The sequence below is a fragment of the Pteropus alecto genome, unplaced genomic scaffold (assembly GCF_000325575.1).
Source record: "Pteropus alecto unplaced genomic scaffold, ASM32557v1 scaffold241, whole genome shotgun sequence".
Classification (NCBI taxonomy): Eukaryota; Metazoa; Chordata; class Mammalia; order Chiroptera; family Pteropodidae; genus Pteropus; species Pteropus alecto.
In genome coordinates this window covers 71,539-97,569 of record NW_006430461.1, presented here as the reverse complement: position 1 = coordinate 97,569, position 26,031 = coordinate 71,539, and the positions used below count along the sequence as shown (strand labels likewise).

General features: G+C 34.9%; 4 protein-coding genes across 4 annotated transcripts; all 4 read right to left on the bottom strand.

Annotated features, from left to right (window-relative positions):
- Window positions 1-28: 28 nt before the first annotated feature.
- Window positions 29-1,002, bottom strand: LOC102895881 (olfactory receptor 5D18). Its single transcript, XM_006904845.1, has one exon. It carries the CDS (start codon window positions 983-985, stop codon window positions 44-46), a length of 942 nt encoding a protein of 313 aa, XP_006904907.1. The 5' UTR covers window positions 986-1,002; the 3' UTR covers window positions 29-43.
- An 8,192-nt stretch (window positions 1,003-9,194) lies between these two features.
- LOC102898131 (olfactory receptor 5D14) lies at window positions 9,195-10,133 on the bottom strand. The gene has a single exon (XM_006904852.1). The coding sequence runs from the start codon at window positions 10,131-10,133 to the stop codon at window positions 9,195-9,197; it is 939 nt and encodes a 312-aa protein (XP_006904914.1).
- Window positions 10,134-12,776: 2,643 nt separating this feature from the next.
- LOC102897876 (olfactory receptor 5D13-like) lies at window positions 12,777-13,710 on the bottom strand. The gene is given in 2 exon segments (XM_015590442.1): window positions 12,777-13,037; window positions 13,039-13,710. Coding segments are annotated over 2 exon segments (933 nt in total).
- A 6,944-nt stretch (window positions 13,711-20,654) lies between these two features.
- LOC102897629 (olfactory receptor 5D13-like) lies at window positions 20,655-25,243 on the bottom strand. Its single transcript, XM_006904851.1, has 2 exons — window positions 24,329-25,243; window positions 20,655-20,843 (listed from the first exon to the last, which is right to left on the bottom strand). The coding sequence occupies exons 1-2, from the start codon at window positions 25,241-25,243 to the stop codon at window positions 20,655-20,657; spliced, it is 1,104 nt and encodes a 367-aa protein (XP_006904913.1).
- Window positions 25,244-26,031: the final 788 nt, after the last annotated feature.

Here is a 26,031-nt window from a genome sequence, read left to right as displayed (position 1 = left end):
CACTTTATTTACATGTAAGGGTAAACTCCACTAAATAATATGCTCAAAAGGAAAAGACTTTAATGTCCAATAACTTGCTGACTGTGTCCTTGACGTCTTTATTTCTTAGACTGTAGATCAGGGGATTCAACATGGGAATCACTACGGTGTAGAACACAGACGCCACTTTGACTGTGTGCCTGGAGTTTTTGGAGTTGGGCACACAGTAGAGGAAGAGAATGGTGCCATGGAAGATGGTGATGGCCGTCAGGTGTGAGGCACAGGTGGAGAACGCTTTGCGGCGACCACTGGCTGAATGCATCTTGAGGACGGTCACAAGGATAAACACATAAGACAGGAGAATGATGAATAGTGTGCTGACCTCATTAAAAGTGGCAAAAATGAAAAGCAGCAAGTGGTTGACATAAGTATTAGAGCAAGAGAGAGAGAGCAATGCAGAGAACTCACAGAAGAAATGATTAATTATGTTGAAACCCTGAAATGATAATTTGATAGCAGAACATGTGAGTATTAAGGAGCATGCTACTCCCCATGCATATGACCCGACCACGAGCAAGGCACAGAGTCTCTGGGACATGGCGACTGTGTAGAGCAGAGGGTTGCAAATAGCCACGAAACGGTCATAGGCCATCACAGCCAGTAAAAAGGATTCAGTTACCACAAAGGTGCAGAAGAAAAAGAATTGTACTACACATCCTAGAAATGAAATGGTTCTGTCCTCTATGACTAGATTTACCAAGGTCTTGGGAGCAATGATGGAGGAATAGCAGAAATCTACAAATGAGAGGTGGCTGAGAAAAAAGTACATGGGAGTGTGCAGTTTGGGGTTAATTTTGATTATTACAATCATTCCAATATTTCCTACAACAGTGACACTGTAGATGACCAGAAAAATAAAAAACAAGGGGACTTGCAGTTCTGGGTAATCTGAGAAGCCCAAGAGAGTGAACGTGGCTTCACTTTTATTTCTCTTTGACAGTAACATGGTTTCTATTGGTCAGAATTTGAGTGAGTCCTGAAAAAAAGCATTAAAGAGAGTGAGGATATAAGAAGGTCTGTTAATGCCCCTTACCAATACTAGGTGATGAAGCAAAATATCTCAGAATTTTTCTGTTTATTATACAAGATGTTCTAAATGTCTAATATTTTTAAACATAACTATTAAAATTTTTTTATTTGCATAAAGGAATACAATTACTTAATATTTTAAGTTCTCAAATGTAATTTTTAATATTTATAAATAAGATTACGAGATCAAGTGATTTATGGTTTTGATTACATAACACTTTCAGCTTCACTGAACATCACAAGATCATAAAAGATAAGCCTAGCTTAATACAATGACTAATTATATCAGCCCTATAATCAGTAACAAAAATGAGAAATTTCTAAACTATTTAATTTTTGTATCATATGTTCATATTCTGACAATAAGAAGTAACACCCCTTAACACTTTAAGTTTGTATCTGTATTGTTAATTTTCTGTAACATTTCAATCTTTGTTTTCTTTCTGATTTAGTACAACTGATATGAAAATAAATCTTAATTTTTTTCAGAAGGTATATGCTTCAACTCAAGGAATCCTAATTAAGAAATATTAGTTAATATTAGTAATATTAATTATTAATAATTAATAATAGTTTTAGATGGACCATCAGTAAAGACGTCAGATCATATGTGAGACCGAGACAGTCAAGGGTCCTATCTGTTCCTATTCTCATAAATTTGAGTATTAAAGACAACCTCAAAAGACAATCCATCACAAAGCTGGACATTCTGATTTTCACATTTTTTCTTAAAATAATATTTACTTTGTCTATGTTATTTAAAAATTCATTTTAAATTAATGTTATTTTTAATGTAATGGTTTTTTGTGTCCCAAATGCTATTATTAAATCGCTCATAAAAATTTTTATATCTTTGAATTCAGGAAATTTAACACCTGAAATCTTCTTCCTTATAATTTCCTCCTTTTTGTTGTAATTTTTGCTCTCCAGTGCCACGTGTCTTGCTTTATAATCTTCAATAAAACTGGTCCCTTTTAATTTCTTTCATTAGAGAATCTATTCAATCTCTCCTTATTTCATTTTGTTTAAACTCTTGTCTATTCTACCTCAACTACACTTTTAAAAATGTAAAGAAGCAAGACAGTACAAATTTCCAAAATTTTCCAAGCTCTTCTTTTCCCCACGCCAGGTCCTGCTGTTCATGGAGCTGTTATTGGGGAGCTGAGCTGAGCCAGGCACTCTAATGCAAAGCTCTTCCTTATATGTTCAGATATGTAACTTCCACAATGACTAAATGTTTCTCAAGAACTGCCTAGATCTAAAGGCTAACTTTCCTCTCCCACATAGTTTTTTAGAAACCTTTTATTGAAATTAATGTCAGTCTGTCTTTAGAATCTTAAAACAAACCTGCTGATGGCAAAGGTAGGACCTCTCTTGGTTGGGTGTGATGCATATATTCTTATATGTATAGTCACAACCTTTGGGATATGAACCCTAGAGACTCTCTGTTGCCTCATGCTCTTGAGGTCATGAAATAAACAATTAAAATTAATCTTCTTGCTCTGATGTAAGTCCTGTGTACTGGAAACCTGGAGCAGCATAAGGGGTACTTCATATGAAAATTTATATTTTAAAATCACTTTCCCCAGCCCCCTGATCACTCTCATACCTTCCTTCAATTATCAAAATTATATAATTTTAAAAGTCTTCATTTCAAATATTAATCAAGTGACTACTATATGCCAGAATAGTCCTTTTCCTTCATACTACCCACTCTTTGCCATATTGGGGAAACGTGAGATCCATCCATTAGGCCATCATGGTACATTGAGAGTTAAAGCATAAATATTTACAAAGTTAAATATTCAATTAAGAAAATGATCTAATTCCTTTCAAATATCTTCTATTATGCGTTCCTTCCTCTGTCTTCTCCAGCTAGTCTTACCCCCTTGCTTTTTTTTTTTTTAACTAGTGTTTTCTCTACACCGAAATCTGTTCCCTGAAGTTTTTGTTCAAATGCAGCTTTTTTGGGAAACCTTCAATGATCATGCTATTATGCTTCAGAGCTACTCTACTACCCAATTTAGTGGTTAAGTACTTATCATGGTTCAAATACATTTCAATGCTTATTTATTGCATTGATTATATTGTTTGTTCCCCCTGCTATAATAAAAATTCCAGGAAAACAAGAATTTTTTTTTTATTTCTTTGTTTACTGTTGTATTTCAAGATCCTAGATCAATGACCAGCATAGATTCCATGAATCTTTACTGAATGATAAATATATAACCTTCCACGGAACTGTGAATAGAGCCAAATGTACCAGAACTATGAGTAATTTGAATGCAGGGAGGAGATAGTTCACAAAGAGGGATAAGGATGTTTTTATTGAAAAGAAGTGAGTATTGAAATTGGACAGTAAAATAAAATAAAACAAAATAAAATAAAATATAAAATAAATAAAATAAAAACTAATGTCTGCTCTGCTGAATTTCCTTTCACTTGTCAGGTTTATTATAATAGAAATCTAGAATTTTCAAAATCAAATACAGCATGGTAAAATTTCCTGCAGGTAATTTTTTAATGGAAAAGAGTATCTCAAATATTCTCCTTCAGAAAAATCTTAAAAGTAGCTTTCCCAAAGGTTTATAATGTCTCTTCACTCAACAAACATTTTTACATATCCATTATATACAAGGCTATGCTTATAAGAATATTGATATAATTCATAAAAATGGAAATGAAAAAAAAAAAATCTGGGGTAGTGATACCAGACAAAATAGAGTTTAAAACAAAAGCTAGAACAAGAGACTAAGAAGTATCCAGTAATCCCACTTCTGGATATTTACTTGAAGAAACCCAAAATACTACTTTGAAGGGACATGCACATTCATATCTTAATTGCAGCATTTACAATAGTCAAGACATGGAGACAAATTGGTTGTCTCTCAGTGAATGAATGAATAAAGAAGTGGTACGTATACAATGAAATATTGCTCAGTCAAAAATAAATTTAAAGAGTAAAATCTTGCTATCTGAAACAACGTGAATGGAACTAGAGGATCCTAGAGAAAGACAAATACTTTATGATTTCACTTACATATAGAATCTAAAGAAAAAAAATAAACAAAAGAGAAACTAACTCATGGATACAGAGAATATTTTGAGGGTTACCAGATGGGAAGGGGTTGGGGGATGTCTGAAAAAGGGAAGTGGTTAAGAAGTACAAATTGGTAGCTACAAAATAGTCATGGGGATGTGAGATATAGCAAAAGGAATATAATAAATACTAAATAATATTGTAATAACTATATATGGTGTCAGATGTGTACCAGATTTATCAGAGTGATCACTTTGTTAGTTATATAAATATTGTACCTGAAACTACTATAACGTTGTATGCCAACTACAATTGAAAAATAAAAAATTTAGAAAAGAATATTGATATAAGAATAATATACAATATTATTGTTACAGTTCCCCAAAGATATTACTATTGAGGAAAACTATGTAAAGGGTACATAGGATCACTCTGTATTATTTCATATAACTGCATGTGAATATGCTATTACATCAAATAAAACACTTAAAAAATAATACAGTTATTAATCACATTAAAACTTTTATCTCAAAAGATATATATGATTTTAATACTGTTTGGGACAGGAAAAAAGTCAGCGTGGTAAGCAGTTCTTGTAATTACTTGTTTTGAAGCTTGTAACATTGGCCGAAATACAGATTGTTCCCTTGAAAATCTTCAAAAGACTTGAAGGGTTAAAATGACATTGATAAACCTTTTAGTTTTCTAATTCCAGGTTATTTCTGCAGACCTGGAATTATTTAACAGTAGTTTCTTAATGAAAATGTACTACAATAGTATTTTACTAACATCAGCTCATGTTTTGTTGCTTTTCTAAAGAATATTAACTTAATGGCATAAATACATCTTGAAAGGATACCTATATATACACCAAGATAGGCTTCCTTCTTTTTCTTTCAGTCATAAATAATGTCACTCTAAAATATTTGTGATATGTTTTTGCGAACTGATTTAGAAAGTGCAGATCATCACCAAAAACTGCAGAGTTGTTGGGATCCATAGAAAGCTGTCTATTTGAAAATAAGTTGTATTTATTGTTCCCTTTGCCCTGAACTCAACACTCTTCCCCCAGTTATCTGCATAACCTCATAATGATGCAGGCTCAGACAGCACCTCACTGTGTTTTTCTCTAACCTCCCTATTTAAAATAATACCTTCATATATATTTAGCATTATTACTGACAGGAAACAATTACATATTTGTTTTTGTAGTCTTCATTAAACATAAATTTGTTGAAAGAGGGACATTTTTTTCTCTATTCCCCCAATACCTAAGATACTACCTGGCTCAGGATAAGCCTATAATAAATATTTGTTTAAGGAATGCATAAATGAATGAATGGGGAATCATGTGTCCTTATTATATACTTGACCTCCTTTCCATGATTCTTGTACTAGAAAGCTAAATTCACAAAATAGTCACCATTTAAATTCTGATCAGTGAATACACAAGCTTCAAAATAAGTAATTACAAGAACTGCTTACCACGCTGACTTTTTTCCTGTCCCAAACGTATTTTTGGCCAGGCATTTCTAGAGTAATATTAGAGTTTTAATGTCATTTCATAACAAATACATATTTAAATTTCCCCAATTATCTCAAAGACATATTTTTACAGTTAGTTTGAATCAAGACTCAAATAAATGTAGTAATAAAATTGTTACGAATACGTTCCCTTTATTATGAAACTGTTCTCCGTGTGTGTGTGTGTGTGTGTGTGTGTGTGTGTGTGTACACGTATGTATTCAGGTAATTTGGAAAAATTAAACCATTCATAGAATACTGCATATTCTCTTTGTCTAACTGCTTCTTTTGGTGTCATTTAACCTGTTCCTTTACAAATTCTTTTAAATCGATGCATCGAAAATCTTAATTAGTTCAGTTTTGCTCTTTTGGTTTCTTTTTTTTTATTTAAATTAGTTTCAAGTATACAGTACATTGGTTAGACATCTATATAGTTCATAAAACGATTCCCCCAGTTGCTCCCTCCCTCCCCTAGCCCTCCACCTAGCCATCGTATTAATGCTAACTGCATTCTTTTAGGCAAGAATTCATGTGGTTCTGATGACTGCCATTTGCATCAAATTGTGAAGCATGTTAACTGGTTGTCCGACTTTCAGTGATGCTCACCTGATCTGTGGATTTAGGTAGTATCAACATGATTACTACATTGAAAAATTTCTCACCAACATTTTGCTAATGATTTTAATACTTATCAAATTATATCCTTGACCCATTTTTAATTAGGAGTTCTACAGTTGTGATGTTCTAATTCTACCCTTTTCCTTGCTTTTATTTCTTTTGACTTTCCCCTTATTAACTGTTAGGTAACCCTGAGATACAATTCATAAAGGAAAAATAGAATAAATATTTATCTCTTTGATCAGTTTTCAGAGTAATTATTTGATACTCCCAGCAACCTCTAATAGTAATTAATATTAATTTTCCTCTTTTAGTATCTAGATTTAAATTTTTAGAATTAAGCATCTATGATGCCTTTAAATTAATTACTGTCAATATTCTGATGTTAATCATAAGCCAGTGGGATCCATTTTAAATTGCCTTTTATGTCTCTTTAAAATGATTTAGCTAATTATTAATAGTATTCTTGCTTTCTGGAAAATTAAGTTGCCCAAAGCAACTCGGACTTCGAATCAGCTATTTCTCCCGGAAGCCCTGGTTCTGTTTAGAGGACAAAAATTTCCTTTCAGAGAAAATTTGGGGTATATGCATGTTCTTTACTACCGGGGTGTCATTATTAATGGCATTTGTTCTAAGAAAAAATAAACATTTCAAACTAGATTTAAATTAAGATGAAAATTTTTTATTTAGCTCTCTTACTTTTGAGGTGTAACTCTTCTCTTATGCCAATAATCTCAGTTTCAGTGATGTTTCAATAATTATTTACTTTATACTAAAATAAACATTGCATAATGGGGACGTACACTCAAAACGTTAAATTTAAAGTCCTTTTTAGTAAATGTTTTACCCTGTGTGACCATGTTCCATTATACAGATTCATTTGTTTTTTACCTTTTTTCAATTTTTAGAAAATTTTTATATACTTTTTTATTAAATTTATTGGGGTGATGTTGGTTAGTAAAATTATATAGGTTTTGAGTGTATAATTAAATAATATATCATCTGTATATTGCATTGTGTGCTCACTACCCAAAATTATATTTTCTTCTGTCACCATATATTTGACCCTTTTACCTTTATCTACCTCTCCCCTTCCCCTTTTACTTCTGGTAACCACTAAACTGTTGTCTGTGTCTATAAGTTTTTGTTTGTCCTGTTCATTTGTTGCTTTCAGGTTATATCCCACATATGAATGAAATCATACGGTCTCAACCCTTTCTGCCTGATTTATTTTACTTAGCATGACTATCTCATTTTTTTCTATACATTTTGATATAAATGTATGTATTTCAAAATATGTTAAATATTACATTTCCCTCAAATCAAAGCTATAATATAAGGCACATTTCTAAACATTTTCTTTCATCTCTTTCTATCTTTATGAGTTTTTGTTTTACCTTTCTCCTAATTTTTACACAATTTATCATACTATAAAAACGTTCCTACTTCATGTAGGAAAGGTGTTCTGGAGTGCACTCCATAGCAGTGCACAGAAACCCTTTTTTCATTTTCACTGTATACTTCTTTATGGTGACACATAGGTTATTCGACCACCTTATTGATTTTATCCAGTCTGTCGTTATTATAAAGAATGCTTGTGAATATGTTATTTATATCTTTTACTAATGTATCTTTGAAGTAGATTCCTAAAACTATGAATGCTTTGAAAGAGGATAAATTTATATGTAATGTTGCTATTATTTTGAATAACATGCTATTTTTCTGTCCCAACATATGAAAATATCTGTTTCCCTGTAGATTCACTTACTGGATGTATTATTACACCCATTTGTCATTCATTTTAATTTCTTTTTTGTTGTTCTTGCCAGGAAGTTTCATATAATCATCTAATATGCTGACTCTTTTATGGTATGTGAAATAAGAAAGAGATCTAATTATATCTTTTTCTCATAGGACCATATATTTGTTCCAATGTGACACTGTTTTAATAATATTGTATTTTAAATTCCATAGGATTAGCCTTCCTATTATAATTTGCATTAATTTTTAAAATGCTTGTTACTGGATATTGGTGCTTATTTAGTCATTCATATAAACATTAGAATAGAAATTTTGAAATATGATTCCTCAATATTTCTAGATAAAATGTATATTACATTCATCCTGGTCTTAATACAAACAAACTGGAATAGATAATGCTTATAAAAATTTCCAGACCTGATAATACTGGGAATACAGCCTTTTGAGAAATAATATCCAAGCATAATCTAAGAATACCGAAATGACTCTAGTGATTGTCATTTCCGAAGGACAAATTTAAATTTTAGGACCTCTCAAATAGCATCAGAGGTGTTATAGTGAAAAGACACTAGATTTGAATCAATGGTTATATTCCTGTCTGAAATCAATTATTTTAGTCATTTCTAGACTAGTTTCTTGACCTTCTGTGTCATCACTTACACAACAGTATGTGTCTTAGCCTACATAGAACTCACACAAGCCAAGGAAAGATGTCAGAACAGAATCATTTCCCCTTTTATCACACAGCCTATCCACCTGAATCTCCCAACAAAGGCATAATGCATCAGTGACACACAATACTAATAAATTTAAAGGCAAGTAACTCATGTTCACATGCAGTAACATATCAGAAAGGCCTTTTTAAGGTGAGTAAAGATTTTCCTCTCAATAACTTTATTCTCCACATGAATCACCTACTGTGCACGTAATATTTTATGTGTGTGTGTGTTTTCTTTTTATAGAATTTGAAGACATAAATGCTTTATAGTTTAAAATCCTGTGGAATTCATCTCAGAATTAACTTCTTTGGCATCTTCAAGGGGTTTGAGCTAACCAATTCACAATACTTTAACATCACAGTCATCTACAAAAACTACAAACAAATATATGCTATAGGTTTTAGAAGTATTTTAGGCTCTGTGCCTGTTGTTCACTGGGATTTAAAGTATCTTTTGAGGTCGGTTCAGTGAGAGAGGAATTTTGTGTCTATGAATTTCCGGAAGGCATCCTTCACATCTTTGTTCCTCAGGCTGTAGATCAGAGGGTTCAGCATGGGATTGACTACTGTGTAAAAGACAGAGGCCACTTTGACAGTTTGCCGAGAGTTTTTGGAGTTAGGCACACAGTAAAGAGAAAGGATGGTTCCATGGAAGATGGTGATGGCAGTTAGGTGGGAAGCGCAGGTAGAGAAGGCTTTGCGACGCCCACTGGCAGAACGGATGTTCAGTACGGTCACAAAGATAAACACGTACGAAGTAAGGATGATCAGTAGTGTACTTACCTCATTAAAAGTGGCGAAACCAAAGAGCAGCAGGTGAGGGATGCGTATATCAGAGCTCGAGACAGCAATAAGAGCAGTATATTCACAGAAAAAGTGGTTGATTACATTATATCCAAAAAAGTTTAGTTGCAGAGCATAGCAAAGAAGTATCAAAGGGCCAAACATACCCCAGAGATATGACCCAGCCACCAGCAGGGTGCAGAGCCTCTGTGACATGGCCACCGTATAAAGCAGAGGATTACAGATGGCCACAAAGCGGTCATAGGCCATCACTGCTAGCAAGAAGGACTCAGTCACCACAGCAGTGCAGGACAGGAAGTACTGCAACATGCAGCTGGAGTAGAAGATGCTTTTATCAGCCATGACCAAGTTCTCAAGAAGCTTGGGAGTAACGATGGAAGAGTAACAGAAATCAACAAGAGAAAGGTGACTAAGGAAAAAGTACATGGGGGTGTGTAACTTGGGGTTAAACTTGATGATTACTATCATTCCAAGATTCCCTACCACTGTGATCATGTACATAACCAGAAACACAAGGAAGAGAGGAATCTGCAGCTCTGGATAATCTGTGAAGCCCAAGAGGACAAAGATTGTCTCCACACTCAGATTTTTTGCAGCCATCACAATATCTTTGAAGGGCGGGTGGGGGGAGAGAGTTACTCCTGTCAAAAGCAAGATTTATGGTGGTGAGTGACAAACATTCCATGATTTTTTATGGCAGACAAAAGAGTTATGGGTCTTCATTTCTTCAAGACTGAACATGTCTTATGCAAATAACTGCTATGGATAAACCAAACCAACTGAGTCACTAAAATGTCCTCACATATCTGTTGCAATTTGTGTTTTCATAAGAAATACTTCTATTATAGGGTATACATTCATATTAGCAAATAGCATAACAGGCACATAACTGATAAAATATGTTAGCACATAAATTATAATGAAAGTCTATGAAAATGTGAAATGTTTGCCTCAAAGAATATATACTGCTACTGTATTTTGCTTATATGTATAAATTGAGGAAAATCCTCAACAGAATATGTTTCTATTCTAAGGATAAAGTAAAATATTGAAGAAATCTAGGGGAAAAAAGTATATCAAACCCATTTTAGCACCTTTGTTCACCAAAGATTACTTCTATAGAATACCTTAGTTGCTCAAGGGCTGAGGAGGACAATGGCTCCTTTTGACCTCTAAATCTAGTATCCATCTAATTAGGGTTAATAGTCTAAGGGTTAACATCTATAAAAGCCAAGACAGCCTATAGATACTTCTTCAGGGTCTCAAGATTTACCAGGTAGAGTTCTCTCAGAACTAACAAATTCTCATATTTGTGAGAGTTTATATGCCCATTTGAGGTGATACAAAGAAAATATGGATAAATATCAAATTCCAGGTGGAAACTTTATTTTATTTTTTGTGAAGTGCTCATCAATGGACTGGAAGCCAAATATTTCCATGAGTTAATTTCTTTAACATATAATTGAACTCAGAACCAGACATCATTTACAGTGATTTGACATAGAAAAAGAAAAAAAAACAGTTATCACATCAGGAAAATATGTTCATGGTTTCAAAGAAAACCTAAATAAACTTACCTGCTACAGAGAAACAGGCCACCACCCTCCTGTTTTTCTGTAAGCTGAGTATAACTGGGACACCAAAGCTCTTACATCTATCTCTGTAGCCCTAGGGACTCAAACTCTGGAGAATCACTATCAAGTAATTCCTCACAAGCATCAACACAGGTAATTAAGACAAATGTCAAGTCTCTTGTGCCATTTTTAATGACTGAAATTTTTTTGAAATTGCACAGAAAAACTGCAGCTTGAAATTGCTTACCAGGCTTTGGTGCACATAACTAAAATGCTCTCTGGAATTAATACGACTAAAATAAAACTAAGATAAAAAAGTATTTCTCAAAACCTGCCTCATCTATGCAAATATTCAATGGGCCTCTTTTTAATTAAAATTATTGGGGTGACATTGGTTAAGAAAATCAAATAGATTTCCAGTATAAAATTCAATAATTCATCATATATATATTGCATTGTGTGTTCACCACCCAAAGTTAAATTTCCTTCCATCATCAAATATTCAGCAAATCTCTTGATTTCACAGGAAGCATATACCAATTTTAAGCAAGTTACCAACCCCTTTTCAAGGTCACCCAGCAGGTTGTCCATATTGAGTGGGTGCCAAAACAGCATGGTAATGGCAGAAGAACAGACACACAGACCAATAGAACAGAATAGAGAGTCCAGAAATAATCATAATTTTTCCATTTTTGGTCCCCTTTGGTAATCCTTCCAAAAATTAATATAAAGTCGGCATTTTTACTTGATATTCAGAGTTATCATGTTTAACATCACTTCTTATACTATAATTAAAGATACAAGGCTTTGGGGAGAAAGAAGCCAAGAGCTTGGCCAGATCTTAGACATAATGCGTCCAGTCTCTCACTGTTATTTTCTCCATATTCGCACTCTTAGTCACTGATAGCTTTTCAGAATTCTTCTATACCCTGACATTTTCATCGCTTAAACTGAATTGAAGAATGTTTTAAAGAATAATTCACCATACCAACTTATGAGTTAAGAGATATAACATTTTGTGATATGATATTTACTGTTAAATTTCTTAAAGTTGCTGCAAGTAAATTACCACAAACTTGGTTGCTTAAAACAATGGAACTTTATTCTCTCCCTGTTCTCGAGACCAGTTGCCTGAAACCAAGGTGCTAGCAGGGTATGCTCCCTCTGAAAAAGACTAATGGAGAGTCTTTCTTTACATCCTTCAGATTCTTTGATTCATGGAACCTCCAGTTGGTAATCTCTGCCAATTTCTGCTTCCGTGTTCACAAAGTCTTCTTCCCTGTGTGTCTCTGTGCATCCTTTTTTGTCTCTTATAAAACACACTCATTGGATTTGGGGTCCACCTTAATCCAGTATAATCTCATTGCAATCCTTAATTACACTTGTAAAGATCCTATTCCTAAATAATATTACATTCTGAGGTTCTGGGTGGACATAGATATTTTGGGGGACACTATTCAAACCACAGCACTTATGTCACTTCATTTATGGTTCATAGCTATTTTACTAAACATTGAAGTGACTAGAAACCACCTGATCAAATAACTTATTTATTACAATAGATTAAAAAATCTAGTCAATTAATTAAATAACTTGAATGATCATTTCTACTAGAATCATTGAACAATCTTCAATACAATAAATCAAATTCCTTTTGAAATACAAATCTTCAACAAAATCGTATTGAGTGCTTCATTGATTTCCTGACACTCTCCTTCACATCTTTATTCCTGAGGCTATAGATCAGAGGGTTCAGCATGGGGATGACCACAGTATAAAATACAGAACCTACTTTTACTATGAGCCATGAGTTTTTGGAGTTGGATACACGATAAAGAAACAGGACAGTCCCATGGAAAACGGTGATAGCAATCAGATGGGAGACACAAGTGGAGAAGGCTTTTTGGCGCCCACCAGCAGAAGGCATTTTTTATGACAGTGACAAAGATGAAAATATAAGTAGTGAGAATGATTATCAAGCCGCTCACCTCATTGAATATGGTGATGACAAAGCAAAGCACCTGGCTGATGTAGGGGTCAGAGCAGGAGACAGAAACAATGACAGAGTGCTCACAGACAAAATTATTTATGATGTTAGACCCACAGAAGGATAATTCCAGGAGAAAATAGGTGAGCGTCAGGGAAGAGACTATACCCCAAGTGTAGGGCCCTGCAAAGAGCTTTTTGGACATGACTGTTGTGTAGAGCAAAGGGTTACAAACTGCCACAAATCGATCATATGCCATCACTGCTAACATGAATGTTTCTGTCACTGCAAATATACAAGCTAAGAAGAATTGCATGATGCAACCTATGAAAGAGATGGTTCTGTCTTCCACAACCAAGTTCTCCAGAAGTTTGGGTGTGTCTGTAGTGGAATAACAGAAATCAGTGAAGGACAAGTGGCTGAGGAAAAAGTACATGGCAGTGTGGAGTTTGCGACTGATCCGGATGACCATGATCATGCCCAGGTTCCTCAGCACAGTGACCGTGTAGATGGTCAGGAATACCAGGAACTGGGGCCCCTGGAGTTCTGGAAATTCTGAGAAGCCCAAGAGAGTGAATGTGGCTCCAGCACTCTGATTTTCTTTAGTTATAAACATAGTTCTTGTGGGAGAAAATCTGAAATAATGATAAAAATAACAACAATGATAATGATGATAGTACATTTATATAACATTGACACTATAGCAGGCATTGTGCTGAAATATTAATATATATTAACTTCAATCTTATATAACACTGTGCATGATAAAACAATAGTTCCATATTTCACAAAAGAAAACAGGCATATGTGAATGAAGGAACTTCTTTTAGGTTATGCAGCTTGTTAGTGAGGAGCTGGGTTTTGAAGTTGATCCTGAGTGTCAGAATTTGAATTACGTTTAGGGTAGATAGAAAACAAATGTAGAAAAACATTTGTCTTTCTTCATTCTGAATATCCATGCTTTTTAATAGCACCAATATAACAATGAATATAAATTTAGCACTAAAAGTTATCAAGGAAGGGTCAGGAGAAGTAAAGCATTCGAGGCAATAATATTTCTATAGTTAATGCTGTTCAAAGTGAAGATCATAAGAAAGGTGGCATTTGTGTCACCTCAAGAATTTTCAAGTTTTGAAAAAGTATATGGATATGAAGGAAATATAGCCCTGTATATCTTTAAGCTTTCCATGGATTCCATCCTGATGCTACAATTATTGCCTTAGTGTTCTAAAAACAATGTAGGAAACCGGTAAAACAATGAGGCTGCATTTTTGACAAGTCATTCTCTTGCTCCTCTGTTTTCTTTCCTACTTAAATGTTTTCTCATTAAGTGTCACTGATGCTCTCAACATACTCATCTAGGTTTCTTGACCATTATCTTTAACTTTCTATTATTATTTTTTAATCCGATAACTTTACTAAGCATATTATAACATTAAATACTCGAAGCGTCTCTTAATTAAAGAGTAACTTAAAATGTGTTTTCCTCAGGCCTTCCATATTCTTCAGATAAAGTCTCTAGAATATGGTAATAATCATCGATGATACATAATCATCCTCAAAATTTCCAGTGATGGGAACATTGTCACTTTAAATATTATTATAGAAGGAATTTTTTATTAATAATATATTTTTTTTTATTTTTCAGTTATAATTGGCATAAAATACTATATTAGTTTCAGGTATATAGTATAGTGATTAGACATTATATAACTCACAAAGTGATTACTCCAATAAATCTAGTGTCCCTCTGACACTGTACATATTTATTACAATATTATTGGCTATATTCCTTATGCTATACTTTCTATCTCCATGACTATTTTGTAACTACCAATTTGTACTTCTTAATCCCTTCCCCCTTTTTAACCATCCCTCCCATTTGGTAACCTGAAAAATGTTCTTTGTATCTATGAGTTTGTTTCTGGGTTTTTTTTAAATTTGTTTTGTTCTTTAGATTCCACATATACATGCAATCATATGGCATTTGTCTTCTTCTATCTGACTTATCCCACTCAGCATGATACCCTCTAGGTCCATTATGAAATATCTTTTTCCATTCCATTATTTTTAGCCTGTGTGTGTCTTTTAATCTGAAGTCAATCTCTTGAAGGCAGCATGTGTAAGGGTCTCATTTTCTTATCTATTCAGCCACCCTATCTTTTGATTGGAGCACTTAATTTTCATTTGAAGTACTCTTTAACAGACATGTAGTTATTGCCATTCTTTATTTAGACTTTTCATACATATTTTTTCTTCTTCTTCTTGAAGAAGTCCCTCTAATACTTACTATAATACTAGGTTGGTGGCAATGTATACCTTTAGCTCTTTTCTTATCTAAGAAGCTCTTTTTCTGTCCTTCCAGTCTAAATGATAATTTTACTGGGTAAACTAATCTTGGTCATAGGTCCTGGGTTTTCTTCACTTTGGATATTTTGTTCCAAGCCATTCCGGCCTGTGAAGTTTCTGTTAAGAAATCAACTGCCAGTCATATGGGTGTTCCCTTGTAGGTAACTAACTGCTTTTCTCTTGTTGCTTTTGAGATTCTCTCTTTGAATTTAACCTTTGGCATTTTAATTATGATGTGTCTTGGTGTGGGCCTATTTCTGTTCATCTTATTTGGGACTCTCTGAACTTCCTGGGGTTGTATATCTATTCCCCTCACTAGGTTAGAGAAGTTTTCCATCATTTCTTCAAATAGGTTTTCAGTTCCTTGATTCCTCTCTTCTCCTTCTATGACGCGAATGTTGTTATGCTTGATGTTGTCCCAGAGGAAACTATTTTCATTTTTTTAGATTCTTTTTTATTGTTGCTGTTCTGATTGAGCATCCTCTGCTACTCCATCCTCTATATCACTGATTCAATCTTTCGTTTCATCCACTCTATTGATTCCCTCTAATGTACTCTTCATTTCATTATTGTATTCTTCATTTCTGACTGGCTCTCTATTATGTTTTCCATCTCCATTTTTATATATATATATATATATATTTTTTTAATCTTTTTATCAGAGTTCTCACTGAGCTAATCTTCTCATAATTACCTTGAGCATCCTTAAAACCAGTGTTTTGAACTCAGCATCTGGTATATTGCTTATCTCCATTTTGGTGAATTCTTTTCTGGAGCTTTGTTTTGTTCTTTCATGTAGGACATGCTTCTTTGTCTCTCCATTTTGTCTGCCTCCTGGTGTCTGTTTCTATATATTCAGTAGGGCTCCTTAGTCTCCCAGTCTTAGTAGGGGGGCTTTATGTAATAGATGTACTGTGGGGCCCCTTGGCACAGACCTGGCAGGGGTTTAGCTGCAGGCCAAGTTCACCTTCAGCCTGTGCACCTCTGGAGACACCTGGTAAGAGTCACCAAACGATCCACATATGGCTGCCACTCATGCTGGGCTTAGAGGTTCCTCAAGAAGCCAAGTCAGAAACCGAGGCAGGCTGCCACTGCTGCGAGGCTTGGGGCTGCTCAGCAAGAAATACAGGACAAGCTGAGGCCAGATGCTGATTCTTTGCGTTTTGTGAGCCTTTGAGAGATTTTATGAAATTTCACAGCAGGAGTCAAGATAGCCCATTTGTATGGAATAAATCACTGAAAACAGCTTGGGTGTGCCCACAAGTTAGGAGAGGTGAAGTCTCAGGGAATTCCCTGGGCGGAGCAACCTGTGTTATCTAGGTTGATGGCTCCTGCATCTGCAGGCTAGGAGGTGATCCGACTCAACAAAGGAATAATGGCTTCTCCTGCACCTCTGCCCCAGAGCAAGCCGCCCCTCCAGCTCTTGCCCTGAAGCCTGACATCTCAGTGCCTCCTTGTATGTCCCTGGGTCTCCTCAAGGAAGTGTGCCAGCTCTGGAGCTCAAAGCGATGGAGTCTGTCAGCGAGTAAGGCTGGGCCCCACCCTTTAAGAGAAACGGTCTCCACTTCCCGTACCCTCCGGCTTACTCAGCCCCAACCTCTGCTGGTTTCACAGCCAGAGGTTGTGAGGACTTCCCTTCCCAGCACTAGAACCCTAGGCTGGGGATCCCAGTGTGTGGCCAGGACCCCTCGATTCTCAGGTCAGGGAGGTGGCTCTGCAGCCAAGATAGGCTTCCCAATTCTCAGTTGCCACTTGTGGTTGTGGGACCAGGACATTTTGAATCTTCACCCTTCCTACTCTTTTGAGATGACCCGTTATTTGAGGTGACCTAGTTGTAGGACTTCTGTTCAGCCAGACCTCTGATGACTTCGTGTACTGGTTGCTCTGTAGTTTTGTTGTAATTTTGGAGTCGTCACTAGCGAAGGCATGCACAGCCACTACCATCTATGCTATCTTGAGCACTAAAAAAGGATTTTGATTAAAGCTACACATATGATTATTTTGCTGGATCATGCAATCTTTGTTATATTTGTAGATGTCATTTTGAGAAAACAAAAGCATCTCATATTCATAAGCAATTCATAACCACAGAAATATCCTTAATCATTTAATAATGATTTTAAAAATAAACTAGCCAATAACAAGCACATGTCTGAAATGTTCAAGTTAATAAAAGGCAATTATTATAAATCTCATAAACAAAGACACCTTTTCAGTTTTATCTGACCTGATCAGGTTAGAAAGAAACTATTATCCTCTTCATAGCTAAATGCCATTTTTTAGCTAAATGCCATTTTTTGACACTCAAAAATATGCATTTCCTACATTAGGAAAAGGGACTCAGCAGGAAAGTGGCAAAGAGCTAATGAGAGATCAGCATCATTAAAGAAACATGGGTTTGAAAACCTATATTTAAATTCATTTCCAGGTTTTATTATTTACAGTGTGATCTTTGGTGAACTACTTGAATTTCCTAAACCTCAATTTCCTTATCAATAATATTGACATGATAATATATATGTCATAGGTATATAAGAATTAAGTTAGGAAACGATGTTGATAAACTTAGTACAGAGTCTGATGATCATGGAGTCCACATTCCCCCATCCTCCATCCTTTTCATTCTGAATGCTATGATTAATTGGTATTCTTTTTAAACCCTTATATTATTTTTAAAAACGTAGGAAACATTATGAAACAAAATGGACAGCAATGGACATGTGGGCACAATTGGGAACATCAAAGGCTAGCTCGGCTCTCTTTCCTGGGTCTTCTCTTGACCTTGTCTGTCTTAACTCACCAAATGAATTGTCTATTTTCCCTTGCACTTTCTTGTTATTATCTGACTCTTTCTAATCTCAGTTGGTGCCTTTGGGACACTTAGCAAACTGCAATCATAACTCAGGTATATGATCGTAGCTGAGGTCCAGACAGCTTCCCTGTGGTGCTGCTAGCCAGCACTGTGAGAATGTTAGTTTCTTCTTCCCTTGACTACTGTGGTTATTACGACAGCCTTTGGCTCTATAAACTTTAATTTCTCCCTATTTGCTAATTTTTCAAATCTAAATTTCCCTGCTGTTTTACCCTAAGCCTCCAGTATTCAACTTTCTTTGATCATGTCAATAATTCTCAGCTTACAATAAATAACACATACTCATTTATACCTTAGCTGATTTTATTTTTCTTGTCTTTTACCTGGAATATCACCCTTTTGCAGTGTAGTGATATACACCTTGCAATAGGCAAAGTGTTAAATGAAAACTACTCCCACAAAAAAACTTTCCCTTTTCACTCCAGCAATATTTTCCATATTCTGGGTATTCCTACGGACTTTACTTTCATGAAATCAAGATTTCATGATCTATTGTGTTCACTATTACTTTATATATAACTATTCTCATTTTCTTTCCATAAAATTTTATGATGAGGAGGAAAGTCTCAGGTAAAAGCAAAACTAAGGATGATACCCTAAAGAAAGAAGAAGAGATTATAGCTGAGGAATGTGAGCCTTCAGGAAGATGGACTCAGGAGTTATTATGGCAGTTAGACTACCAGAGTACTCCCTGCCTCAAAGGTTGCGGGACTGCAATAGCCCCGTATAAGTGAGTGATAACACAAGCTAGATCACCCAACCTGAAGCCAACTCACCTGAAAATCCTGTTCCTGTTATTAACAACCTCCAAGGAAGTTCCTACTCAGAATTCAAAAGTATTAAAAATATTAAGGAGCTGGTAAGTATAGCAGGAATTCATAATAAATTTTAATGTGATGGCAATATATTTCTTTCTTAATATCCAGGAAAACTCGAAGAAAGGTGAGAGAGAGAGAGAGAGAGAGAGAGAGAGAGAGAGAGAGAGTGTTGGGAGCTAAATCTGACCACTAGGAGCAAAAAGTTGGGCTTATTTATATGCCTCCATGACCTCAGGGATTTAGACCCTAGAGAATCTTAACTGAATTTTTTTTTTTTCACATCACAAACTCAAAAATTAGATTGAATGCTCTCTTATGTGTCTTTTAACTAGAATGCAATTTCTTCTAAATCGCTGGAGACAATGCTTCATCAAACTTACTATATAAATTTATTTTTAAAATGTAACTATGGAAAATAAACAAATTGACTCAGAAAACATGGTGACTAGTAAACAGCAAAAGGAAAGATAAATCAGCTTAAATGTAACCATTTAGAGATAAATACTGTTGACATTTGTTGTATGATTTTTCTGTCTTTATCTGTGTATTATGAGTGTGTGTATTATTTCTGTGTCTTGAGATGTATAAACAATATAACTTGGATTCTGGCTTTTTCATTTGGCATTACATAATTATTTTTGTCCTTGGAGATATTGATTCACTTCATTAAAACTAATTTGTGTTTTCTTCCAAATACGGGCAATCTACTCTTCCAAATTTATATTAATGCAATTGAATAATATTATCTCTTTGTGTCTATACCTTCTTAAAAATGACAAATGTATTTTGGAAGTTTTTTTCACTCTCTAAAACTACTCAGTGCTATCCAATCCATAGATTTCACTACACCCAAATAGCACCCCATTAGATCCACTTATGCTTTCTCTGGGCCCCTGACAACCTAACTATCCCTCGCTAGAATCTCTACCAGGAAGCCCTAACACAACAGAGGCTATTTATCACATGGCATAAAATTATTTATTGTAGATGACATGACCTTGCTCTAGAATCCTAGGAATCTGCATTGTTATTCTCCCATTGAGATTGGCTAGAGTTCCACCCTGCATCTGCTTCCCACTGTTGACACCTCTGCACCCTGGACTAACTCTGGACCAAATTCCTGCACCAGTCACTCAAAGCTAGCAACCTTGTGTGTCACCTGATATATGAGTTTTCTATGCTTTATAACAAATATACCACCTACTCAATGGCTTAAACTAATACACATTTTTATATCATAGTTTCTGTAGGGCAGCAGTCTGGGCACCACTTAGTTGGGCTTTCTGGACTCACCAGGGTGTCATCAGGCTGCAATTCAGGTGTCAGCAAATCTGTGCTCTCAAGCAGCTCAACTGGGGAAAAACTCCCCATCTAGGCTCCTCGAGTTGTTGGTAGACTTTATCTCCTTGCAGATATACGACCTAGATACCCATTCTTTTGCTGGCTATCGAACAGCAGCTACTCTCAGATCCTAGAAGCCATTCACAGTTCCTTGTCACATGGCCCTCTCCAGAGGCCCTCTCACAACATGGTGTCTTCTTCAAAGCCAGCAATGAAGATTTTTTCTAATGTCATGGAGGGTCCAGTCCCTCTTAACAAGGCTTCCACTGATTGAATCAAAGTCACCCAGGTTAAAATCTCACTAAATAACTCAAAATTAACAGAGTTTGGACCTTGCAGAATTTTGGACATGCAGAATTTTTCACCTTCCTACGTAACATAACATAACCAAGGGAATGGCATTCTATTAGCTTTGTCACATTGTATGAACTAGAAGCAAGTCACAGGGCTTTGCTGCACACAATGGGAGGTGAAGACACAGAAATATACACACCAGGAAGTGGTAATCAGTTTCCTTAAGGACTGTCTATCACATCTGTTATAAGGCTCAGAGCAGAATCCCTAGCTGTGGAATGTGTTGCCTTTGAAACCTTAAAAGAAGTCTTCTAAGAGCTATGCCTCCTCACTTCCAGTAGGGGATACAAAATGCAATAATTTGGCTTTGATTTTGGAGAGGACACCCTGGAATGCTTCTGATTACTTCACCCCCTAAACACATCATTGAAATGGCAGGTCCCTGAATCTCTTTGTTCCTCTGTGTCTAACTAAGGCCTTCAGCATACTAGGCACTTCCTGTTTATTTTGTATGGTGAGTATGATGCTATCAATGTTATGGACTGGTGTGTGATCTGTGACATGTTCAGGTGGTAGAGGTTTTTTCAAACTATATCATGACAGAGGGCTGTAGAGTTGGCATAACCCTAAGTAAAACCTTTCACCTGCTTATGGGCTATTTGGTTGAGTTTTCCATAGTCTGCAGTCTTCATCTGGTTTCCTTCTGTTTGAAAATTTCTCTTATTATCTCTTTTACTGGAAGTCCACTAAAGACATTCCTTTAGCTTTTTAACCTTGAAAACACTTTGCTCCACCTATATTTTCAAAGAATATTTCTTAGGTATAAGATCATAGTTCTACACTTATTTTCTTCTCTAATTTAACGACGTCACTCATTGACTTCTACCTTCCTTTTTCATCGGAGAGTCAGTCATGGTCTTTTGCTTCAGGTAAGATACAGAAGATCACTACAAACTGACATTTCCCCTGCAATAACTTTTTTAAAAAGATAAATTGTGAAATGATATTTTAAAAGACATCCATGGAAGCAATTAGGACTACAGAATTAAAATTTCAGAAAGGAGAGAGACCTTTCTTCATCAGCTGTCAGCCACCAGCTGTTTCACTGCACGAGTTTTCTGATTTGAGATGCAAATTGAGTTTCCAGTTTGGCCCTTGCAAAGAGACACTATTGGGAAAACAAGGAATCCAGCAGTGCTTTGCAGGCACACAAGAATTTAATAATAAATTGAAAATTAAGGAAACCCCAAATTCACAACCAATTTTCCCCACAAAGCATTTGTTGAGTTCTGGAATGGCATGCTGGGAGCTAGATATCTGAACCACAAAGGCAGATCAAAATGCCCCAAATGTTATGGTGCTTAGAAGGAAACATTTACTAGAGTATTGAGAACTTCCACAAATCTTGACCATCTCCCCTTCATATTTGTCTGGTTATTAAGCTGCAGTTGAAAGAGCTAAACTCATCTCAGAAGGATGGAACTCAATCATTTATATTAGCCTTTCAGATCTGAGGGAGACACATACCTGTCAGTTCTCAATTAAAACCCCAGCCACACAGGTTGGGTTTTGAATTATAGGATGGCTGAGCCTTAAGAAAACTTTTCCCTCCAGCTCAGTGATGTTAATGGCTTCTTCACTAATCTCTAGAAGAACTCTTCTCCCCCCTTTATTCCAACAGTCCTTCCCGTACTTTTATTACAGATCACTTTTCCAAGTTCCTCTGTTTAAAAGCCAGGACAATTACATGACAGGACAATTATACATCAGCAGTGTAATTCTCAAAGGCTTGGTAATGTAGATATTATGAGAAGATCATCAAAGGCGCAATGCTGAAGATTTAGACATTAACAAGTACATATACATATATAATGTTATATGTAATTATATATCTACATGTGTATAATATGTATGTCAATTTCCCTATGTTAAAGTAACACAATGTTTTCATATCTTTTCTATCATCTTTCTGTTTACCATTGATAGGTCTATACCAATAGCCTTTCATGAAAGAAAATCCACCTCTTTTAAGAAAACCACTTTTTAAAGAAACATAATCCAAAAGTTCATAAAAGGACAAAAATATCCCACTTACCATTCTCTCTACTCTTGTCTCTCCCCTATATTATTGGATATATCACAGAGAACATTTTCTCCTAAGTTAAAAGATTTGATTTCATTTCTCATGAATGAATACTTAAGAAAGAAATTATGAGTTGTATGAGAGTGTTTGCTCCACATTTTCACCAATATTTTGTATTTAAATCTTATTAATGCTTAGCAATTCTAATAGGTGTGCAGTGGCATCGCATTGTAGTTTTAATAAGAATTTTATTGATGAGTAATGATGTCTGGTATCTTTTCATGTGTTTATATGATTTATGTATCTGGTCAAGTGTCTGCTCAAATATTTCACCATTCTTTTATTAGATCGTCTTATTGTTTTGAATATAAAGAGTTATTTATATGCTTTACATACTAATCTTTTGCCAAACATACCTATTGAAAATATTTACTCACTGTCTGTGACTTATATCTTCATTTTCTTAATGATGTTTTTCATCATTAAGAAACTTATACCATAAGTTTTTGATATTGATGTAGTTCTTTTCATCAATTTTTGGTGGTCCATTCTTTTTGTGTTGTATCTAAATTCCCACTCCAAATATTAGAAGATTTTCCTGTTTTGTGCTAAAATTTTTTGTAGTTTTAATTTGTATGCTTAGATCTATGATCCATTTCAATTAATTCAAGTTAATGGTTGTCTATGGTGTGAAGTAAAAGGTAAGTCTCATTTATTCCTATGGATATCCAATTATCTCAGTATTGTTTGTTGAAAATTCTCCTTTTTTTTCACTAAATTATAATGACATGTTTATTGAAACTTAAATGACCATATGTTTGAATCCATTTTGAGACTCTTGCACTAATATCCTACTACCTTGATTATTCAAACTTTTTAAATTAAATAAGATATAAATTTAGAGAAAGGAGAACAATACTTTATTTAATTTTATTTGTTAGTCAACAGGCTATAATTTTAATGAATAAAAGTCAACTGCTGCCATTCAGCACAAAAATAGCAAAAGGTTAGTTATTGTACAAGATACAGTAAGCTAAAGCATTTATCAAAGCCGTGTCTGGAGTGTGAGCTTCTTGATTGCAATTCTAAGGTCTAAGGAACCGTCCTAAATCTGCATGTATTTGACTAACTGGGAATTAATTTTACTCTGGAAACACACATGTAAATTACACTATGAGATAATGCATTTAAAAATAATTGACCAATATTGCAAAATATCTTCTGCAATTTTTTTAAAAATTTTGTTTTACATGTGGTTTAGTTATTTCACTAAACCCTAATATATACAAAAATCAATAATCATAAAATGTTGTGCTGCCATAGATGTGTTAACTAATAGCTTATTTATTAAATGATTTGAATCACAATTGTACTACAAGAGTTGGACAATCTGTATCATAGTAAATCAATTACTTTTGGAAATAAAATAATGACTCTAACAATATTATATTGACTGACAAAGAAATTTTATGACAACAAATTTTCTAAATGTGTCTTTCACATCTTTGTTCCTAAGACTGTAGATCAAGGGGTTCAGCATGGGAATCACCACTGTGTAGAACACACAAGCCACTTTAACTATGAGCCAAGAAGTTTCAGAATTAGGGGTACAGTAAAGGAAAAGGATGGTTCCATGGAAGATGGAGACAGCTGACAGATGGGAGGCACAAGTAGAGAAGGTTTTCCAACGCCCACTTGCAGAAGGCATCCTCATAACAGTGATAAAAATGAGTATATAGGATGTCAGAATAATCAACAGGCTACTCACCTCATTGAATATGGCAATAATAAAACACAGCAGCTGGCTGATGTAGGGGTCCGAGCAGGAGATTGAAACAAGTACAGAGTGGTCGCAGATAAAATTATTTATAATGCCAGGCTCACAGTAGGATAATCCAAGAAGAAAATATGTGAGTGTCAAGGAACACACTATACTCCATGAGTAAGACCCAGCCACCAGCAGAACACAAAGCTTCTGAGATATAGTAGTGGTATATAGCAAAGGGTTACAAACTGCCACAAAACGATCATAGGCCATTGCTGCTAACATGAAAGTTTCTGTTATTCCAAATATGCAAGCAAAACAAAATTGCATAATGCAACCAGAGAAAGAGATGGTTCTGTCTTCCACAATCAAGTTCTCCAAAAGTTTAGGTGTAACGACGGTGGCATAACAGAAATCTACAAAAGACAAGTGACTAAGGAAAAAGTACATGATTGTGTGGAGTTTGGGATTGATCTTGATGATTATTATCATGCCTAAATTTCCCACTGCAGTAATTAGATAAACAGACAAGAAAACCAAGAAGAGTGGAATCTGGAGTTCTGGATATTCTGAAAAACCCAGGAGAATAAACGTGTGTATGATACTTTGATTTCCTTCAGATAACATTATGATTCCTGTCAAATAAAGAGCCAAAAATTATTCCTGAAAAGTAGAATTGATTAGAAAGGAGAAACAGAAAGAAGAAAGAAGCTATGTGTCCCTGTGAAGTTGACGTAGAATAGCAGGAGCACCTGAGAATTTGTTAGGAATACAAATTCTCTAGCTCCATCACCAACTTCCTGAATCAAAAACTCTGGGGTGAGGTCCACAATTTGGGATTTAACCAGCCCTCCAGGTAACTTTGATGCATGCTAAATGGAGAAAACCACTGGTTTAGAAAATATGTAGTAATCATATTGATTAAAATTCAGCTCTTGTTCATGTTGTTAATATAGAACTGAAATATAAATTAATGGTACAAAAAAAACTGTGAAAAACTGAAGCAAGAGAAGCACAACAGAAGCACAGAGTACCTTGTTATGGTCCTAAGAATTACACTAAGGATCAAGGAGACTGCTTGGCATTGCACATGATGCCACATAAATCTTAGTATTATTTGGTTTTGCATTTTCAACCATTTATAGGTAAAATATAGAAGTAAATATTAATTAAATTTATGATTTGAAATAAATCATAAAATGTATTTAGTCTATGCCTTCCACCTAATGCTTGAAAAGTCACTAAGGATCTTATCCATGAAATGATCACATAGCCTCTATCTAAACCTCCACTAATGGTACACTGCCTCCTGGGTTAATTTTGTGGGTCTTTTAATCAACATTTTGTTTAAGTTATTATTTTTTATTCAAGTTAATTGAATTTTATTATTTATTAATGTACTTTTAGGTTTTGCA